The sequence below is a fragment of the Lithobates pipiens genome, unplaced genomic scaffold (genome assembly GCF_037356315.1).
Source record: "Lithobates pipiens isolate NorthernLeopardFrog02 unplaced genomic scaffold, aLitPip1_a1.2 Scaffold_16, whole genome shotgun sequence".
NCBI lineage: Eukaryota > Metazoa > Chordata > Amphibia > Anura > Ranidae > Lithobates > Lithobates pipiens.
In genome coordinates this window covers 559,770,794-559,793,442 of record NW_027507748.1, presented here as the reverse complement: position 1 = coordinate 559,793,442, position 22,649 = coordinate 559,770,794, and the positions used below count along the sequence as shown (strand labels likewise).

The 22,649-nt window shown below is 43.4% G+C and overlaps 1 protein-coding gene across 13 annotated transcripts in view; it reads left to right on the top strand.

Annotated features, from left to right (window-relative positions):
• R3HDM2 (R3H domain containing 2) overlaps positions 1-21,229 on the top strand; it is a 178,915-nt gene extending 157,686 nt beyond the window's left edge. For 7 of the 13 annotated variants that reach the window (XM_077483578.1, XM_077483581.1, XM_077483582.1 and 4 more), the window contains 5 exons: positions 1,171-1,343; positions 10,246-10,390; positions 10,465-10,598; positions 19,236-19,314; positions 19,937-21,229. In XM_077483578.1, the coding sequence (XP_077339704.1) occupies positions 1,171-1,343; positions 10,246-10,390; positions 10,465-10,598; positions 19,236-19,314; positions 19,937-20,286 (881 nt within the window). In that variant the 3' untranslated portion in view covers positions 20,287-21,229. The remainder of the gene's footprint in view (positions 1-1,170; positions 1,344-10,245; positions 10,391-10,464; positions 10,599-19,235; positions 19,315-19,936) is intronic. The other 6 variants (XM_077483580.1, XM_077483589.1, XM_077483583.1 and 3 more) reach the window with 3 other exon arrangements.
• Positions 21,230-22,649: the final 1,420 nt, after the last annotated feature.

The window sequence follows — 22,649 nt, the reverse complement described above, 5'->3', positions numbered from 1 at the left end:
AGGCTTACAGGTACTCTTTATGGTAGCAGTCAGGGGTCTGTTAGGCAGCCCATGGATCTTTTTATTATTTTTATTTTTTTTCAAGCAGCAGGTAGGATGAAAAACATGACTTGATGTGAATGGGGCAATACTCCCCTCTGAGCTATTGTATTCTGACAGCACAGACACTTCCCCTGTGTCAGAATACATGGATCAGCATTGCTGGCTATAGCCTGCAGCACAAAATGAGCGGTGAAAATGCAACAGGACGGTTGTACAAAAGTCTATTTTCCCATCAACTTCTGTACAACCTCCGTGCCCATACATGGATCGAAATTTGCCTGGTCCCTGCTGAACCAGCTGATTGTCGATCCACTTTTGGCTGTCTTTATATTCCTAATGGCTCTTCTGTTTTGCGATTCAAGCACGTTGAATACAAATTCATCAATCTTCAGTTTTTGTTTAGTATCTTGACCGCTCAGAACTTGGAATAGCTCAGAGTGAGCTGAGTAATTCTGGGTTAATTACTGGAAGATCGGAACACAAATGTTTCTCAACCCCCCCTCTGCTCTCCATCCTAACACTGACCAAGGATGTCCTGGGCCTCCTGAGGGTACAGGTGAGCCTGGGACATATAATTCTAGAACTGAATCACTTCTATTTGAAAGCCTGGAGCTGACTTTGTAACATTTTATGTTTATATGCTGTAAATGGTGAGCCATAATATGTTGGCATATAAAGAGTTAAAAACCCGATCGCAAAATAGGGGCATCGTGAAAATGTCATCTGTTTTAAAGAGTTTAAAAACCACCTTTCTTCCTGAAAACAAAAACTAGCTTGAGAATTCCAGTAATCTGTTTGACTGGTGAGAGGTAGCAATCAGCTGTCACGAAGTCTCTCAAAACATGTGACTCATCTTATGTACAGATACCTAAAAATAAGCAAGCAATATGTGAAATGAAGAGTTTGTGAGCCATCCATCTGTTTTATAGACAGGAATACACACTGAAGGAACATGCACACTAAGACATTTGCTTCTCTATCTGGAACATCTATTTGCATGTCTGTTCTATATTAATGTGTTTAATTATAGGTAGAGCTGAATGTATTTTTCTTAGCAGTTATCCACACATTTTGCTTTTTTTGACATGCAAGTATTCCTTCTTGGGTAACCATGTATTGTCATTACAGGTGTCAACCCTTCAAGCCTGGGTGTGGTGGTAATGCAGCTGAATGTACCCAATGGCCCACAGACAACGTCACAAAACCCACCAGTAGTCCAATGGAACCATTGCAAATATTTTAGTGTTGACCAAAGGGGTCAGAAACCTGAGCATCTGTATGCTGCAGAAGCCAGCACTCAGGTAGGAAGAATAACAGCATTTTATTGTAACCTGCAACCAAGCAGGAAAATGCCATCTAGTTTCAACATAGCACGTGTCCTTTAAACGCTTTGACTCTAGAGCAACATTTTTTTTTACATTTTTGCACGCATGTAAAAATATTTATTTTTGGCAATAAAATTACTTGAACCCCCAGAACATTATTATCTGAAAGTGGAGGCCCTGTAAAATAAAAAGATGATGGTTGCAACATGTTTTTCTTTTCTTACATCAGGGGACACAGAGCCATAGTAGTTACTATGTGAGTTATATGGGCCACTGATAGGTGATGGACACTGGCATGCGCCTAAGGCAAGGCGTTTACTCCCTATATAACCCCTCCCACTACTGGGAGTCCTCAGTTTTTCACCAGTGTCTAAGGTGTTGGTCACGAGTAAAGTTTTTGTGTGCTGAGCTCCACTTGAAGCAATCCTTGCTGGGGCTAGCCATACTGACCGGATCCGTTCTGATGTCTTTTCAAGGGCTAAATGAATGGTACCCAGGCCTCGTGTCCAAAGAAACAAGGTTTTGCTTACTAACGATTCTCTTTAGAGAGCTGGGCCTTGGGATCCAGTACTTTTTGGTAGTAAGGCCATAAAGTTTTTACTGGCAGGGTGCTGTTGCAGGTCCCGAATTGTGGGTAACCCGACGTTCCCCAGCTCCTAAAGGTGTCCTAAAAGGTCTTGGAGCCCACCGTGAAGGGCGAAGATTGGGTCTTTATCGCTGATAAAACCCTGCTGCGAGGATAAGGTAAAGGAGGTTTTCTCAAGAATTTTGCATAAAACACTTCAGTCCCTGTATATATCATACAAAAGGGTTTTTTTCTTCTACCATTTGTAAATTGGAAAGAAGATTAATGCTATGATGTCTCTCCATAGTGGGGCTAAACATAGCAGATTCCCATCTAGTCCTCAGGACCCTCTTGTTGAGGTGCAGGAGGCTGGGGATCAGGTAGATCTTCCCAAATATTTATCCACTTCGGTGGATCCTAATATGGAAGGAGTAGCATCATAAGACAGATTGCTTGTGTACTCCCTTACTTAAAGGGATTGTAAAGTGAATTATATATTTTTTTTAAATAACAAACATGTTATACTTACTCCACTGTGCAGCTCGTTTTGCACAGAGTGGCCCCGAACCTGTTCTTCTGGGGTCCCTCGACGGCTGTCTCGGCTTCCTCCCGCAGGTGCTTCTCACGTTCATGCGAGCTCCCTCGCATGGTGAGAAGCATCTACGGGCGCGCTCCTGTGATACTGCCGGCGGCTATAGCCGCTCGCTGTATCACACGGCCCCGCCCCCGATGCTCCACGTCAGTGGATGTGATTGACAGCAGCGCGAGCCAATGGCTGCACTGCTTTCCATCCATCCACTCCAGCCAATCAGCGGCTAGTCTGAACGATGGAAAGGACGTCGGGGGACGAGCGCGGGACTTTCGAGGGGTGAGGTAAGTAAAACGGGGGGCTGGGGGCGCCGGCACTGTCAGATGTTTTTTTACCTTAATGCATAGAATGCATTAAGGTGAAAAAACATTTACCTTTGCAACCCCTTTAACCTTTTTTGCTGCCTGCAGCACAGGCTCTTGAGGAACCTACCTCCTAATTGGGTTCATTAGAACCTCCCCCATCTGGGGATGTTTTTTCCTATTCATGCATGGCTAAAAAGCTTATTTATTCTGAATGGGAACATCCGGATAAACAACATTATCCTCCCAAGAAATTCTCCACACTTTATGAAAGAGGATTTCTATAAAGAAAATGGGGGGGTTCCAGCAAATGCTGCAATCGCCTCAGTGAGCAGATTCTCGCGTGTCCGGTGGATAATGCACTGATGTTAAAGGATCCAACAGATAAAAAGTTGGATTTCCTTTTAAAGACAATATGTCTTTTGCAAGTTCAGTAGCGCAGCCGGCTCTTGCTGCAATTGATGTGATCTCAGTCCATTAAGGAACAGTTTGTGGAGATACCCGAAATTCTGCCTGATCCGCAGGCCCGGCAATGGGCTGGTGTATCTGACGCACTGTCTCGCAGTAGATGCTATGAAGGACTCTTATCATTTAAGCCTTATGGCTTATGCTTGGACTAGTGCATTCTCGCAGAGTTCTGTGGCTTAAAAAATTAATCAGCCGAAGCACCATGTGAAAAGCTCTTATGCCGCGTACACACGACCAGACTTTTCAACATCAAAGGTCCGACGGAACAATTCCGGCAGACTATTCGATCGTGTGTGGGCTGCAGCGGACTTTTGATTTGCAAAAGTCTGACAGACTTTAGAAATGGAACATGTTTCAAATTTTTCCGCCGGACCCAGTTCCTACCGAGAAATCCGCTCGTGTGTATGCTAGTCCGACGGACAAAAACTGACGCTAGGGCAGCTATTGGCTACTGGCTATGAACTTCCTTATTCTAGTCCGGTCGTACGTCATCACGTTCGAATCCGTCGGACTTTGGTGTGATTGTGTGTGGCCAAGTCCGTTCATTCGGAAAGTCCATCAGAACTCCGTCGAAAGTCTGTCGGACCTAAGTTGGGTCGTGTGTACGCGGCATTAGCCAGTTTTTTCCCCTTCATGGGGTACGGCTATTTAGAGACGATCTGGATAAGTACAGCCAAAAGAACCTCTAATGGGGAAAGCTCTCTTTTACTAGTAAAGAAGAGGTTCAAACATTTCTCCTTGTAATCGTGCTGCCTCTCCTATGCCAGGGGCATCTGCCTCTAGGCCGTCTCGATGGCCTCAACCGTCAGGTTCAAATGAAAGTCCCCAAGGGCAGCACCAGGTCAGAAGAGATCTTGGGGCAGAAAGCCCACAAAGCAGAATGCTAAAGCCTTCTCATAAAGAGGCACCCCCACTTGTTCGGGTGAGGGGAAAGGTCCTGCGATTCTCAAAGATCTGGCAGGAACATTGTAAAGACAGATTTCTGCCGTTTTTTTCTCTAGATTATGACTAGAGTGCCGAGAGTTTCCGTCTCCTCATTTTTTCTAAGGGAAAATGTTCCCAAGGATCCAGAAAAAAAGTGACTTTCTGGCCTCTGGATCAGCTATTATCCCAGTCGGTGATATCAGTGGTTCCCTTGGTAGAACAGAGCACAGGGTTTGGCTCAAACCTTTTACGGTCCCATAACCAAACAGAGAGGTAAGACCCAGTCTAGATCTCGAATATCTGAATCGGCACTTAAACATCTGATCCTTTCATAATCCGATTGGTTGTGTCCATCCTGCAAGGAGGGGAGTTTTTTTTTTACTTTAATCGATATCAAGCATATGTCCATGTGCCAAATTTTTCCCTCTCACCAGAAATTTCTGTGTTTTGTTATATAAAATTATCATTTCAGTTGTGGCCCTGCCATTAGGTTTAGCCACAGCACCACGGGTGTTCTGAAAGATTCTGGCAACTCCTTTAGCCAGATTAAGGGCTCACGGTCCTAGCCTATTTAGAAGATATACTTTTAATAGACGATTCAGTCTCGAGTCTAAACCAGAGTCTGATCACAGCCGTAACTACCTGAAATCTCTGGGTTGGATACTTAGCCTAGGAAGATTTATCCTTAAAACATCAAGGAGATTACAGTACTTGGGGCTGATTATAGATGCCATACAAAAGAAGGTATTCTTACCCCAGACAAGAATCTGTTCCATTGTAGAACTAATTCAATTTATCAAAACAAAGGAAAATTCCTTCCATTCGGCTGTGCAGAAGATTGTTAGGTGAAATGGTGGTCTCCTTCAAGGCCCTTACGCACCGTTTTTACTCAAAAAGCTGCTTCAAAACCCCATCCTGTTGGTCTGGCATAAAAAGATTCAGGTCTTGTTTGTTTCCAATACACTTGGCTCCCGAAGTAAGTCAGAGCCTAAATTGGTGGTTGTTATCCAGCAAAAGGGAAAATCTTTATCCTGGAAGGTGTTAAACGGATGCCAGCCTTCCAGGCTGGGGAGCAGCCCTGGAAGAAGATTCTGTCCAGGGGAGATAGAGGTTAGAGGACCTTGCCTATCAACTTTTTGGAAGATTCGGGCAGTACGTCTGGCCCTAGAATCTGGGACGGTCAGACTATGGGACTGTCCTGTCAGGTTTCAGTCTGACAAGGCCACAGTGGTGGCTTACATCAATCACCGGGGGGGGGGGGGGGTACGAGAGGTCATGCAGCCCAAAAAGAGGTGAATAATTTTTTAGCTTGGGCAGAACACAACATTCCTTGCTTATCAGCAATTTTTAATTTCAGGAATAGAGAATTGGCAGGCGGACTACTTGAGTCGCTGATAATTATTTCTGGGAGAATGATCTCTTCACCCCGACATCTTCCTAGCAATATGTCAGAGATGGTGTATTCCGGACATGGACCTATACGTGTCCAGATTCAACAACAAAGTCGACAACTTTGTGTCGAACAAGGGATCCGCTAGCAGGCGGAACAAGCGCATTAGTCTCCCTATGGGATCAGTTTTCACTGATCTATGCATTTCCTCCAGTTCTGCTACTTTCGCGCCTTCTCCGCAGGATTAAGGAGGAACGAAAGGATGGCGATTCTAGTGGGTCCCAGAAGATCTTTCTTTACCGAGATCATAAAGATGCCAGTAGGATTAGCCATTATAGCCAGACCTTCTCGCACAAGGTCCGGTATTTCATCCTGCCTTACGGATGAAAAATTTAACAGGTTTGACTGTTGAATCCCACTTTATAAAGGATCATGGGTGATCTCTTTCGGTAGTGTCTACTTTGTTTGATACCAGGAAGCAGGCTTCCAGAATCACTTACTATAGGGTCTGGAAGGCATATGTTTCTTGGTGTGGATCCAGGGGTTGGCACCCCAGGAAGTATGTCATAGGTAGGGATCCCTGATTCCTGCAAATGAGATCTGAAATAAAGCTGGCCTTGACTTCTATCAAGGGCCAGATCCTGGCCTTGTCTGTGTTTTCAATGGCCTCTTGCTTCCCAATCTTGGTGCGTAGCTTATTCAGGGGGAAACGTGGATTATTCCCCCTATCAAGGCACCTTTAAATCCTTGGGATTTAAGTTTGGTCTTAGCAGCTTTGCTGAATCAGCCATTTGAATCTTTAAGAGAAATTTCCTTGGTTCTTTTGTCAAGAAAGATAATCTTTCTGCTAGAAGAGTATCGGAACTAGCTTCTGTCTGGTAAAGAGCCATATTTGATCATGCATAAGGATGAGGTGTTTTTTTTGTTTGTTTTGTTTTTTGTCCTCATCCTGAATTCCTACCAAAAGTGGTAAGAGTTTTTTTTTTCTTTCGTTTATATCCAAGATATTATTCTTGCTTCTTTCTCCTCAGAGCCTCAATCTAGGGAAGAGAAAGCACTACATTCTCTTGATGTAGTAAGAGCAATCAGAGTCTATTTAAAGGCGACCACTCAGGTTCCCAAAACACATGTTTTGTTTGTACTGCCAGAAAGTCCAAAATGTGGACATGCAGATGTACTATTTTCCAAATGGATTCGTTAAGTGATTGTTCAAGCATTCGACTTAAGAAGTAAATTCTTCCTTCTTATGCTAGAGCACACTCATCCAGGGCATTTAGTGCCTATTGGGTGGTGCATCATCGGGCCTCTATGGCTCAGATCTGTAAGGCCGCGACTTGGTCTTCGGTTCATACGTTTATCAGATTTTATCAAATCGATATTAAAGGTCATGAGGATATTGCCTTTGGGTGCAGTATACTACAGGCTGCAGTATGAGTCCTCTGGCCTCCTATTTATTTTTGGTTGTCTCTCCCTCCCTTCAGTTGCCATTGCTATGGGACATCACACATAGTAACTACTATGGCTCTGTGTCCCCTGATGTAAGAAAAAAAGGATTTTTAAAACGGGTTACCTACCTGTAAAATACTTTTCTTTGATGTACATCAGGGGACACAGAGGTCCCTCCTTTTTTGGTGTACACTTGTATTGCTTGGCTACAAAACTGAGGACTCCCAGTAGTGGAATATATTATATTAGGAGTACACATCTTGCCTTAGGGGCATGCCAGTATCCATCACCTACCAGTGGTCCATATAACCCACATAGTAACTACTATGGCTCTTTGTCCCCTGATGTACATGAAAGAAAAGGATTTTAACGGTAAGCTGGTTTAAAAATCCGGTTTTCTTGGTTGTAACATGGAACATTTCAAGGGGTATGGATACTTTTTCAACGCACTGTACGTAGTACATCCTAAGAGCTGAATTGGTTAGGCTGACTTTTGCTGACTGGCTACTATTTATCACGCTGATGCTTTTGGTTTTTTTACATGATGGCCACGATTGTCATATTAATTTTATTAAACTCTGTAAGGCAAGAATTAAAAACAAGAGCTGGGCGGGACTTATGAAGTACGGGGTTAAAAAACGACAAAGTGGCTATTGAAAAAAATGTATTAGTTTTTTTATCTAGCAAAGACTGATTACATGTATATGGAGAGCTGCGCAAACAAACACATCATTTACATCAACATTTTACTTTTTACAATCATAATGACCAATACAGAATAAGTTATAAAAGCGCACCTCCATTATATACATAAAATAACCAATGATAATGATCAAATGGACAATTGATAGAGTATGGCAACTACATGAATCTATGACTTCATGGTTGTTGCAATAAATTAATAAAAAAAAACATGATTAGTACAGTATTTCAAAAGTCAGCGCTGTTGAGATTGGGGTACCGGAATACACGGCAACTAATAGCTCTACGCGTTTCGCGGCTTACTGCCGCTCATCAGGAGCAAGCTCGTGATTGGTCTGAAAATATTATAATAAAAAAAAATATATATATATATATATATATATATATATATATATATATATATATATATATATATATATATATATATATATATATATATATATATATATATACATAATAAGAACTACAGATATGGTGTAAAATATAAGAGTGCAATATAAGTCTTTCTTCACTTGCACTCTTATATTTTACACCATATCTGTAGTTCTTATGTATATTTTTTTCTCACCCATTAGGCTTACACTTATAAGCTGATTTTGTTCCCATTTGACAAATGCCCTTGTTGTCCCAGTGGTTGCCTGTGTGTGCACTCTGTGGGCCCCATTGCCACCGGATGGGCCTCCTCAGCTCCCGTACCGTCGCTCTGGGTGCCTGGTGGCTTCCGATACCGCGCCTACGACTGTATGGCTATGTGTAAGTGACTATTAGGTGGGTTTTTTAACCTCCCCTTGTTCCATCATTGCAAATATTAATTTACTACTACTCTGTATTTTCAGACCAATCACGAGCTTGCTCCTGATGAGCGGCAGTAAGCCGCAAAACGCGTAGAGCTATTAGTTGCTGTGTATTCCGGTACCCCAATCCCAACAGTGCTGACTTTTGTAATACTGTACTAATCATGTTTTTTTTATTAATTTTAATTTATTGCAACAACCATGAAGTCATAGATTTATGTAGTTGCCATACTCTATCAATTGTCCATTCGATCATTATCATTGGTTATTTTATGTATATAATTGAGGTGCGCTTTTATAACTTATTCTGTATTGGTCAGTATGATTGTAAAAAGTAAAATGTTGATGTCAATGATGTGTTTGTTTGCGCAGCTCTCCATATACATGTAATCAGTCTTTGCTAGATAAAAAAACGAATACATTTTTTCAATAGCCACTTTGTCGTTTTTTTAACCCCGTACTTCATATAAAGTCCCGCCCAGCTCTTGTTTTTAATTCTTACCTTACATTTGATAGGGATGGAGGCTATGACCTAATTTAAAGTCCCACATTTTCCCCTTTTCCCCATTACTTGATTGATAAACTCTGGTCAGTAGTTGCTCAACGCAAAATGTATTATTGAAATATTTATATCTGGGTGTAGATTCTTTTACATTGTTCCAGTGTGCTGATAGTGTGATTCTGCGAAGTCATGCTGTAGTGCTAGTTTGGTCAGAAGCTTGGTAATCTAGTGAAATATTGCTGGATAGTGAGAAAAGCAAACCCCACACATGTATTAACTGCTTGCTGACCGTAATGCATGTATATACGTTATGGTTTACTGGGGTTATGGCTGAAGCTATCTCATGAAAGCGATCCGAGTGACTCATTAGCCACTGGATCACTTTCTGAAGCGGTGGGCGGGGACATTGAGGTGGCTGAGAAACGATCAGACGGTGCAGCCGGCTGGTCACAGAGGCAGCGGAAGACCAGATCGTGTCTGATTGCCTGGGCGGATCAGAGCAGTATCATGACATCACTTCTGGTCTAGGGCGGAAGTAAAAAAATTATTTTTATTTAATTTTTTTAAGCAAACGATCAAAGAACCTTCTTTTTTTTTTTTTTTTTTATCTTTTGTTTTTAATGGTAAAGAAGAGAGTTGGAATATTTTTGACCCCAGATCTCTCCATTAGGAGTACCTTGCATCCCTATTTCTTTTACAATGTTTAGATTCCTTGTAATATGAATAAGAGATCAAAAATTAAATTAAAGGGACAGTGTAAAAAGAAAATCAAAGTGCCCCTGTCCCTCTGTGCTTGCGCATAGAAGCGGACACATACTGTAAATCTGCTAGTACATCTAACACTTCCTCCCAGCTCAGACTGACACCGCTTCTATCAAAAGGTGCTCCCTCATCTAGAGTGGGGGCAATCCTGGTGTTACTGGCTAGATTACCAGGTGAAATTGGAGAGAAAAAAAGCCCAAAAAAAAAAAAAGAAAACTAATGTATGGATTGGCAAGCTGCAATATATTCTATATTTTTGGTTTTGGGTGTAATAATGCTTTGTTGGTTGATGTGCTGTTCCGACCTAAGTGTTTGCATAAATCAAGCAGCAGTAATGTCATGTCTATGAATACCTTAAGACTTATTGCTATAGCCCGTGTTAAAAATAAACACTGTAATATACATGATTCATTTTTTATGTTTTTTTCTATCAGGCCAGTAATCTTATGAACAGCCCTATTACATCCCCAGCACAGTCACCGACGCCTTCTCCGGGCTCTAACATGAACAGTGTCTGCACTGGACTTTCACCACTATCTGTCATTCCTCAGTTTCCCCGACCTGTTGGCCCTACACAAGGTATATTTCATAACTTGACACCTTAATTGTAGTGTTCATTTTTAGATTTTTATTAATTTTTTTTTTTTTTTTAGGTGATGCTCGGTATTCTTTGCTTGGACAACCACTTCAGTACAACCTTTCCGTTTGTCCCCCAATACTGCACAGCCAGCCCCCCTATTCTGCACAACTGGTACAGTTTGATTGGCATGGCAAATGTAGCTTTAAGGTGCATTCGTACTCGCGTAATGTGTTTTTTTTTATTATTATTATTTCTTTTTTTACCTGGTTTTTAAAGTGCACCTGTCGAAATGCTTATCTATCTTTATTGTACATCACAGGACACAGAGCCACGGTAATTACTGTATGGGTTATATAGGCACCTTTTAGGTGATGGGACACTGGCATACCCTAGACAGGAAGTTTAACTCCCTATATAACCCTTCCCCTTACCGGGAGTACTTCAGTTTTTTCTCCAGTGATTTAGGTGTTGGTCATGTGTAAAGATGTGCTGTGCTGAGCTTCAATTGAGTAGTCCTTGCTGGGGCAAGCCATGCAGCCGGATCCATTCAAAGTGTCTTTTTAGATCAAATTGAATGGTACCTGGGCCTCGTTTCAGAAGAAAAGGTGGTTTTACCTGTAACGCTTCTCTTTAGAGAAATGGCCCCTGGGATCCAGTGCTTTTTTTTTTTTCCAGCCATATTTCCTGGAGGAGCGCTATTGGGGGTCCAAGGGTGTGGAAAAAAAAAAGGGGGGGGGGTCCCTGGTCCTTGAAGGTTTTTTAACAGAGTCCATCGTGAGGGGTGAAGATTGGGTCTGTTTGGTTTACCACAAAACCCTGCAGCCGGATAAGATAAGTGGCGATTCCTATGGAATTTTTTTTTAATTCTTATGGGTTTTCTCCTTTAAGTAAATGTTGTTGTCATGCCTAAAGTCGCCACAGGGGGGCTGTCAAGAGCACATACTTGTTCCATACTTGCCAGTCTCACTATGTGTCAGTAGAAGCTGGAGGCTTCCTCCAGTCCCATGCCTCAGGTAAGATGTTGGAAGGGGGGTTTTCTTTTTAAACATCCCCCACCTGGACAGAAGTGTTTCTTCTCTCCCCAGGAGGCAGTGGGAGCACGGAGCAGTCAGCGGTATGCCACGCTACTCTCGCTGCCACCACCATAGTATGGCGGTTCTCATTCCATCCGCTCTCTTCCACCCCACCCTCCCCTCACATGCGATCCGGTCAGATCAGAGGCCCGCTCGTGTGGGAAAACAACTTTTTTTTTTTTTCAGAAAAGAGGGGGGTGGGAGGGCGGTGGCTGTGAAAAGTCGGAGAAGGGGGTGTGGCTTAGCGTTGGGCTGTGTAGGCTATAAATGCACCTTTTGTAGGTGCATTCAGCTGATGGAGGCACACAGAGCAGATTGGGGCCATGTGAGTGTTAATGACACAGGCATTCCCAAGGCACGTTTACTTAGCATCAGGCTGAGCATTAATAGCAGTGGCTGTTGCTGGACTATTTGCTCAGCAGTGGGTGCATTTTTGGCAGTACCTCTGCATTTGTGCTTAGCACTATGGCCAGAAGGGGAGGTACAAATCCCTAAAAAAAAAAAAAAAACATGGGCTCAAAGGGATCTCCCTCAGGCTCTGAGGACCCTGCCTCTGCATCACCATCCCCTCTGAAAGGCCTAGGGAGGCTAGTATGAGCCATCGGGTTCATCGGGGGGTTGCAACTGCTTTCAACATTTCAGCCCCTGTCTATATTACTGAGGAGGTTTTCTCCTCAGCCATGATTGGATTGGAGGAAGCGTCAGCGGCTTTAATCGCATCTTCCCGGAATGGGAGAAAACACATTAGGTCCCCTTCTGCCACCCAGGAGCCTCAAACAGAGGAACAGTGGGAGGGGAAGATGAATTTCTCTCAGGGGACCGCAAAGATTCCTTTTCTGAGGGATCAAGTGGGGAAGGACCACCTTCAGCTTCACAAACTGAGAAATTGCTGGTGCAATCTCTTACTGAAATGGTCCGCTCCACATTTTAAGCTACCCTTAAATGAGTCAGTTGAAAAGTTCACTTCTTGTTTGGGTTCACTAAAGCCTCCTCAAGCTTTGCGTGCCTTACCTGTTCATTCATTGCTGGAAAAGCTTATGTATTCTGAGTGGGATCACCCAGATAAGCATTTTTTCCCTAGTAAAAAGTTTTCAACACTTTATCCTATGGAGGAAAAATTTACTAAGATGTGGGGTATACCAGCAATTGACGCTGCTATATCCTCTGTGAATAAAAGTTTGACTTGTCCGGTTGACAATGCACAAATGCTTAGGGATCCAACCGATAAATTGGAATACCTATTGAAAAACATTTTCTCTTTGGCAGGTTCAGTAGCTCAACCTGAAGTGATGTTGGAGTATTGGAGTATGTCAGTCCTTGAGAGACCACTTGAAACGGGTGCTCAAGGTTTTTCCCTGAGCAGCTTTGTGTTTTGCAGTTGACACAATCGGATATTCTATTCTTCAGACCTCTCGCCTTTCGCGCATATGCGTAGAATCTTATGGTTGAAAAATTGGTCAGCTGGAGCGCCATGCAAAAAACTCCTGGCTGGTTTTCCTTTCCGCTGTGAAAGGCTGACGATGATTTGGACAAATGTATCCAAAATCTCAATATTCGAAGCGGTTCCCTATGCTCAGTTTCATTTCAGACTGCTACAAAACAGTATCCTATCTGCTTGGAACAAGAAGGTCCAAGCACTAAATTTTCCAATGTGTCTGTTGCCAAAGGTGCGCCAGAGCCTCGGTTGGTAGAAAACATCCAAGAATCTGCAGAAGGGGAAATCCTTCTTACCAGTTATCTGGAAGGTGGTAACAACAGATGCCAGCCTGTCATGTTGGGGAGCAGTCCTGGAAGAAGCAACTGTCCAAGTGAAATGGTCCAGGACCGAAAGGACCTTGCCCATCAACGTTCTAGAGATTCATTCAGGCAGCGTGCCTAGCCCTAAGGGCCTGGACATTCAGGTTGGGGAATTGTCCTGTCAGAATTCAGTCCGACAATGTCACAGCAGTGGCTTATATCAATCACCAAGGGGGCACCAGAAGTCATGCAGCCCAGGGAGAGGTAAACCATATTCTAGCCTGGGCAGAAAAGCATGTGCCATGCATATAGGCAATCTTCATTCCAGGGATTGAGAATTGGCAGGTAGACTACTTGAGTCGCCAGCAGTTCCTATGGTCCCTTCACCCCGACAACTTCCTGGCTATATGCCAAAGATGGTGGATCCCGGATGTAGATCTATTTGTGTCCAGGTTCAACAGCAAAGTCAACAACTTTGTGTCAAGAACAAGGGATCCACTTGCATGCGGAACATATGCATTGGTGACTCCGTGGGATCAGTTTTCACTGACTTATGCATTCCCTTCTATTCTGCTGCTATCACGGCTTCTTTGCAGGTGGTGCTTGTGGCCCAGAAGATCTTGGTATGCAGAGATTGTAAAGATGGCAATAGGGGACCCATGGACCCTACCGCCACGTCCAGACCTGCTTTCGCAGGGACCAGTGTCCCATCCTACCTTAAAAACGCTAAATTTAATGGTTTGGCTATTGAAACACACTTTTTGAAGAATCCTGGGCTTTCAGGCTCAGTGATATCTACTTTGATTAATGCAAGGAAGCCAGCTTCCAGAATCATTTATTATAGAGTCTGGAAGGCATATGTTTCCTGGTGTGAATCCAGGGGTTGGTATCCCAGAAAGTATGTCATACGCAGAATCCTTGTTTTTCTGCAAATTGGGTTAGATATGAAGCTGGCCTTGAGTACTATCAAAGGCCAGATCTCGGCCTTATTGGTATTGTTTCAACGACCACTTGCTTGCATTCTTTGGTCTGTAGCTTTATACAGGTGGTAACGTGGCGTAACTCACCGGTTAGGTCACCCCTGAACCCTTGGAACTTGAATTTAGTTCTGTCGCCATTACAGAAATTACCTTTTGAGCCGATACAACATATTCCCTTGGTCTTTTTGACAAGGAAGCTAGTTTTTCTGGTAGCCAAGAAGGGTATGAGAATTGGCTGCTTTTTCTTGTAAAGAGCCATATTTAATTATTTACAAGGATAGAGTAGTATCAATGTATAGTCCTCATCCTAGCTTTCTGCCGAAGGTGGTTTCAGGTTTTCATCTAAATCGAGATATTATTCTACCTTCATTTTTTCCAGAACCCTGTACTATGGAAGAGAAGTCACTACATTCTCTGGATGTAGTGAGAGCAGTCAAAATCTATTTAGAGGCAACTGCTCAGATTCGGAAAACTGATATTTTGTGTTGCCTGATGGTCCTAGAAAAGGACAGGCAGGGTCAAAATCTACTATTGCTCAGTGGATTTGGCAAGTAATTATTCAAGCTTATGGTTTGAAGAGGAAAGTTCCACCTTTTCAAAACAAATCGCACTCCACCAGGGCTGTTAGTGCTTCGTGGGCAGTGCATCACCAAGCTTCCATGGCTCAAGTCTGCAAGACCGCAACTTGGTCTTCAGTCCATACATTCACCAGATTCTATCAGGTGGGTGTAAGTAGGCATGAGGATATCGCCTTTGGGCACAGCGTGCTGCAGGCAGCAGTATAGGTCCTCAGGCCTTATTGCAACCTATTTTTGTTTGTGTCTCCCTCCCCTCAGCATTGCTCTGGGACATCCCATACAGTAATTACTGTGGCTCCGTGTCTCGTGATGTACGATAAAGAAAATAGGATTTTTATAATGGCTTGGAGTACATCATGGGACATAGAGGTCCTGCTCCTCTTTCTGGTTACACGTGTATTGCTTTGCTGCAAAACTGAGGTACTCCCGGTAAGGGGAGGGGGTTATATAGGGAGTTCAACTTCCTTTCTAGGGTGTGCCAGTGTCCATCACCTAAAGGTGCCTATATAACCCATACAGTAATTACTGTGGCTCTGTGTCCTGTGATGTACTCCAAGGAAAGGGTTTTACAGGTAAGCTGTTATAAAATTCCTATTTTTCAACTGCAGCAATATTTGAGTGTGCTGAAAAGCCAAACAAGTGTAATTGTCGTCATGCAGACTCTTAACATATATATTTTTTTTCTCATTCTAAACGCATTTTCTTTTATGATTGGATGATGAGTGGATTTTTGCTAGTGTCTTTTCTTTGCGCTTGAAAAAAGTCTAATCTCTTTAAGATGAAAAAAAAAGAAAACCAGTGGCTAACAGTCAAGATTTTCTTCTACATCGCTGCTGAGCTGGTCTCTATATATGCAGCTATCCAAGTTGGCCTGTCCTAAGCCTGACTATGGAGCGCCATACCCGGACCCCTTTGAACTGGATGATTGCAGAGCTTGCCTGGAATGTGACTTTCCGGCATTGGGCTGTGCATCAAGGCACTTTGCAGATCTGTGTGTACTGCGAAAGTTGACTGCAGAGCACTCTTCAGGTCCAGAGCCATGGCAGAGCTCCAGGTGTAACCCTGTCTCTTAAGACGTACTGGAGAGACCACAGGGTGCAGGTAAAAAGCCCCCCTTTCCACTGGTTTGACCACAGAAGGGCGTTAACTCTGAGGGATTTAGTGCTGATTTTATCCACTGGGTGGAATGTTTTGTGAGAACTATACTCTCCTGCTATTCGGCATTGAGAAAACCCATCTTGCTACTGACAGCAGATGACACATGGAACTCGCTTGTTTGTTGCTGCTGCCCACCTATGATGACCTTGTCACTTTTAGCCACTTGACCCCACTTCTGCTGTTTAGCAGCCAGTTTCTTCAGTACGTGTGGTCTAGCTTTGTACCCAGGCAAAGTTGCATTCAGGCTTGCACCCCAACTTGCCTGGTTCTAGACAGGGGGCAGGCAGTTCATCAGTACCATGCCCCTTCAGCTCATTCTTCACTAACTGCTGCCAGCAGTGTGCCCCTGAGGTGCATTACATGAATGACCTAGAATTTTCGCCTCTGCTAGAATCTGTGCCATCCTCGATTCCATCTTTTGCTTTATCAGGAGACCCTATCCCTGTAATATTTTAGTGCAGTTAGGCAGGATTTCTATGGGTGTGTTTGGTTACGGACTGTAACTGTAAAGGCCGAAAGCTTACTTCCGCAACTTCCCCTGCAGTATCGCTTTCTGATCTGCCTGCAGTTGTAGCAGCCCCCCGAGTCTTCTGCCACCAAGACTGTGATGTTTGATTCCTTAAAGAGGAAGTAAACACTGATGGGTTTACTTCCTCTTTGATTCCCTGCAAAGGTAAAGCATAATGGACTACTATGCATTGCATTAGTAGTCCATTATGTGTCACTTACTTGACACAGGAGCCAGCGAAGTCACCGCTGTCCCCTGTAGTCCGGAGCATCCATCTTCTCGGTGGGTCTCACCGCTCCGCCACTGTCATTCGACGAAGCCGCGATGATGTCACTCCCACGCATGCGCACGGGAGCCACCACTCGCGGCATATCGGCATTGGCAGCGGCACGCTCAATGCGCCTGCACGCCACTGTCTACGGCGCATGCGCCATAGACAGCGGTGCCTGTGTTTTGGCAAATATCTCCTAAACCGTGTAGGTTTAGGAGATATTTCTTGGACCTACAGGTAAGCCTTAATCTAGGCTTACCTGTAGGTCAAAGTGGATTGTAAGGGTTTACAACCACTTTAAAGCAGAGGTCTCCAAACTTTCCAAACAAAGGGCCATGTTTACAGTCCTTCGGACTTTGGGGGGCCGGAGTGTAGCCAGAAGTATAAAATGTCCTTAAATCAGTGGGAGTAAGCAGTGCTCCATCTTTTGGTATTAAAGGAAAGAATAGTGCTCTATTGCTGGTGTCAGTTGCACGAATAGTGCCTCATTGTTGTCATTGGGAATAACAGTGCTCCATTGTTGAGGTCAGTGGGAAGAATAATGCCCTGAAGGCCAGATAAAGTCAATCAAAGGGCCGCATCTGGCCCCCGTGCTGCAGTTTGTAGACCACTGCCTTAAAGGATGATCATACACAGGATGACTAGCTGCCTTCTGCCATTACTTTAAGACTGCTTTTGGCTCCTAACTTATGCCTTTCTTCATACCAGCTTAAAGCTTGAGGATCAGCCCGTAGCTTACACCAGTTCTCTACTCGGGCTCCTTTAGGGCACCTAAGACTGTCAAATCCTTTCGTTCAGTCTTGCTTCATGGAGCCTGGTACAACCCTGATAAGCTGTCGTCCCATACCCCCCCCCCCCCCCCCCCCCCCGCAAGTGACAATAGGCTTTATACTCATTTGAAGAGGTCTTTAGTAAAAGGTGGTTGGCCCCCTCTGTGGATCCGACCGTATCCTACCTTCAGAAAGTTTTGACTTTCTCAGTGGAGGTTGCACCTTCTTTTAGGAACTCCCATTGACAAGCAACTGGAGGCCTTCTCTAGAACCCTGTTCATTCTGGCAGGCTCTGCATTGCAACTTGTCCAGACCATGACCTTTAATTTTCAAACTACAGCTGACTGGTCTACGGCCATCAGAAAGGATCTCAATACTATGGCAATTGATCCCTTTGATCATATAGTGTTTGGAGCGCATGTTCACAGCCTTGACCTACAGTGTGGGTAGGTTTTTAGATGTCTCCTCCTGTCTCATCACCTGTATGAGTCTCCTGTCAGTTGACAAAAGTGCCCTTTAGCTGAAGTTTTGGATTGGGAAACCCACATGCCACAGTACCTCTTTAGAAACGCTGAATACCCTCATCAAGGATGTCACTGAGGCCATAGAAGTTTCGGTCTCAGCCTGGTGAAGCTCACTCCTTTTTAGAATCCAACAAGAATGTCTTTTGTTACTCCCAAGCCTTGACTTCCAAACCCAAATGTGGCTCACATTCTTCCCTTAAACCCTGGATGTCCAAGGTCCTCAGACCATCTGATAAGAGTTTTGCAGCAGGGGCCACCACTTAAAGCGGAGGTCCACCCTAAAGTGGAGCTTCCGCTCATTGGAAACCCTCCCCCCCTCCGGCGCCACAATTGGCACCTTTCAGGGGGGAGGGGGGTGCAGGTACCTGTACAGTACAGGTATCTGCACCCGCTTCCGGCATAGATTCTGCAGAACCTACGCCCCTTTCCGCAGAATCTACGCCCCTTTCCGAAGGTCCCCCGCTGCCTGCTGGGAAACACACGGATCCCAGAGACAACGGGGATCATCCTTATTGTGCAGCGCGACTCGCATGGCCCCACTTCCTGATTCCCATACCCAAGAGAGATGATCGAGAGATCGGCTTCGGGTGCCGACATCTCGGGCGCGCTGGGCGGGTAAGTGTCATTATTTTAAAAGTCAGTAGCTGCAGTATTTGTAGCTGCTGGCTTTAAAAAAAAAAAAAAAAAAAACGGCGGGCTCTCGCTTTAACAAAGTGGGTAGTTTGTGTTAACCTATGTGGACTTTGGGCAACCAGCATCTGCAATGGCTAGGTGCAGGGGGAAGTTGTTTCCAGGGGCTGCAAACTAGAATTTCACTCCCAACACCCTTCCCTTAATTTCATTACTTCGAATTTACCTGCAGGTAACACAGGTTAGTAAATCTCAATGCAAGCCTAACATGCTTTCTCAAGCAAGTTGTGATTGCCCCAGTTCCTGAGTTTTTAGGTTTAGAGTATGATTTATTCAGTTCCCAAACCAAAAGGGGGCATTTGCATCATCTTGGATATATAAAACCCTTAAATGTTTTTGGGTCCAGTATTTCTGCATGCAATCTACCAGGTCTGTCATAGTATAGTGTAGGTTAATACATTGCACTGTCACACTTTCTATAGGTACATATGTTTTTGGAGCTGATATTTCATGTCATGTTGGTTCTTTTTGCATGCTTTGGGTGTTGGGGACTTAATGTATGTCTCATCACCAACTTTTTTTTTTTTTTTCTAACTTATGCTTCTAAATGGACAGACAGGAATGAAACATGGGAACCGAGGAAAGAGGCAAGCACTAAAATCAGCATCTACAGACCTTGGTTCAGCGGATATAGGCAAGTAAAATGGGCTTGGCTTTTTTGTCCTTTTTCTAGATTGTCTTCTTAACTTACTAGTTGACTTACTAGATCTCCTTTATCAATGTAGCTCAAATAAGAGCACTATTGCTCCACAATGATACATTTTTAGGATCCTTTCACACAGGTGGCCAGGGATCAGTAAAAACTGGAGGATGGTCTGCATTTTTACACCCTCTTCCTCTGGCTGCAACTTGCTTTGCCAGCTTGTTTTGAAAATGCCTGTTTTTTACTGTGAAGGGAACAAATCTAGAGGCTTTAGGTGGAGTTTAGAGACATTTCAGCTTATCAAGTACAGAGTGGTGATAATATGCACAATGCAGTATATACAGCAACTAGAATGTGTACTTTCCATTTAACAAAAGAGTAACCAAAATTATTTGTTGCTGTGATTTTACTACAATTTACACATCTCTCTAAACGCTGTACTGCTTCATTGATTTTAAACCGGTTTGTTCTAGGTGGAATGGTTACAAATTCTAATCTAAATGTGCACAATTCAAACTTTTTAGAAGAAAGTGAGTTTTTCCTCTGTTTGCTTTGTGCATGACATGCTAATGTTTCGTGTGTTGTGTTTTTTTTTTGTTTTGTTTTTTTGTAGTCCTGGGCCGTGTTCTGGAGATTACAGACCTACCAGAAGGCATCACTCGAGCAGAAGCAGGAAAACTTTTCACACAGCTGGCAATGTCTGGGGCCAAAATACAGTGGTTGAGGGACGCTCAGGGTCATGCCCCAGGGCCCAGTGGCAACAATAATGGACCTGCGGAAAATGGCCGCCAAATTCACAGCATTGACCTGGCAGCCTTTTATACCATCGTGGCAGTCTTCCCCAGCACCATGGCAGCACAGAACGCCTCAGTGCAGCAAAACAGTCCACTCAGCCGCTTCAAGCTGCGCAGCATCAAAAAGAACTATGATTTGCGCATACTGGAACGTGCCAGCTCGCAATAGCATGTGAAGATAGGTGGGGAAAGGTGTGAGGGATGGGACAGAAGGAGGAATACGTCTCTTCCCCCTCTAATCATCATGCCTCTTTCTCTCTCCTCTTCCCACCACCAGATGAAGAAAGCACACTGGACTTATAAATACAGCCTCTACCTTTCTAACCTCTTTCTCCCTGCACTTTTTATTGTTTTCAATAGCTTCCTTCAGCCATTTTACTTCATGTTTGTCCATCTTTTTAATTTGTTTTATCATTCTCCACTTCTGGTTCGCTGTCAAATACTCACACATCTGTTATGTTGCTTGCTTTCTTTAAATCACCCGTTTGTTTCTTTCCTAGACTTGCACGCTTTCCTTATTTTTTTTTTTTTTTTTTTAATGTTGTCTGGCTTTTCTTTCAAATGTCTTCTGATGCACACCGTTATCTATAAGCGCCACCACCATATCATTGATGCTTTTTGTTTCTTGCGCATCCTGCGGACACCGCAGGTTCTTCTACTTTACGTCAAATTTTATATATCGGTTTTCCTTGTCAGATTCTTTTCTGCGGTACTTTTTATAAAGACATTACCCAATTTCTGATCGAGAGCAGAGATGCTCTGTAGCGGGTATAAAGCTGCCATAGGGCAAAAGGGTAAAGGAATGGACAGATTTTTTTTTTCTTTATCCTGAGTGGAATTTTGAACATTTTGCCTTTTTTTTTCTTTTTTCTTTTTTTTTTTTCTCAGAGTTGGTTGTCCCTGAACATTGTATAGATTTTTTTTTTTTTTGTTGTTCTTTTTGATGCTTGTGAGAGTACATTAACATGGGTATTTATTTGCACAAATGGGCTGTACTCACTGTAAATTTTATTTAATCCGATTTTGTTTTTAAATATGGAAAAAAGTATGTGTCACATTAACAAAGTGTGTCTTTTTCTTTATAATTTTGGTAAAACAAGATTTATATTGTGTTATGTATTCTGGTGTCATTCTGTTATTAACACCAATCGTCTATTACCATTGCTGTCCAACTATCCAGCACCCCACCTCCTTCCCAAAAAGAAAAAAAGCAACAAGACTCAAATTTTTTAAATCGGCCATTACCAGATCTGCTACCATCAGCAGAATTGCACCTGTCTTTAAAGTGGTTGTAAAGGAATTCTATCCATTGAGATAAAAAAGCCTTCTGTTTGCAGCAGCTGCCCCAGCACCCCCTAATACTTGAGTCCCATCTACCCAGTGATGTCCACTAGTGCCTTGGTCATCCGTGACTCTCCCTCCTGATTGGCCTGTGCTGCTGTCAAAGTCAGTTAGCCAATCAGGCGAGAGAGGGCTTTGTGTCTGAATGGACATGCGGAGCTGCAGCTTTGCTCAGGTGCCCCCATAGCAAGCTGCTTTCTGTGGGGGCACTCAACAGGAGGGAGGGGCCAGGAGAGCTGAATAAAGACACGAGAAGGAGGATCTGGGCTGCTCTGTGCAAAACCATTACACGGGGCAGATAAGTATAACATGTTTATCATTTTTACAGAGAAATTAAAGAAAAAAACAAGACTTTACAGTCACTTTAAGGTGGTAAGCAAGCAAATGGCTAGGTACAAAAATAAAATGCATATATGGGAGCCATTTAACCTGCCAAAGATTCCTATTTTGCCCATCCAGTAGGGAGAATTACACAGTCCTATCTGACAGCAGACATGACCTCTCTCTTATGTGGTTAATACTTGTCCCCTGCCTAGATTTTGACTAAACAGTGAAAAGAAAAGCAGCACAGAAATGAGCTAACCTTTCTATTTTGTATTCTTCCTTCCAAATGTATTTTGTTAGCACATGAGCACTGCAACACAACTAATTAGTTTCTTGTGCTCTCCCAGTTATCTTATATTATCTAGGGATAACTAGAAGCTAAGGCCTCATTCAAAATAGCGTTGTCAATGCTGCATTTATATGCAATTTGAGGGCATTTCTAAAAGCAAATAAATGGGTGTAACTTTTTTTCTTTTTTTTTTTTTGGTTCCATTCACACCTGTGTTTAAGTGCAGTCAGTTTAGTTGCATTTAGAAAGGATAGAATTCTAAGCACTCGTGCATTTCTTGATGTATTAATGAATTCCGAGCTACATTATTATGTGTTGCCTGTCATGTTCACATTCTGGTTTCAATATTTTAAAGTTGCTGAGCAAGATCTTTACACTTGCTACATACTTGCCCCAGGGCAGTGACTTAAAGTATTGACAAAGGCAGCCAGGTAGCTTGCTTGTAAGAAGGATATCAGGAATGGCTGTCCTACATACTGCTTTTGTGATGTCTTGTGATTGGGTAAAGTTTTGCCCAATCATTTTGGTTGGTAGGAGCCACCTGCATGCAGGGTCTTTAATTTTTACATCCAGGCCAA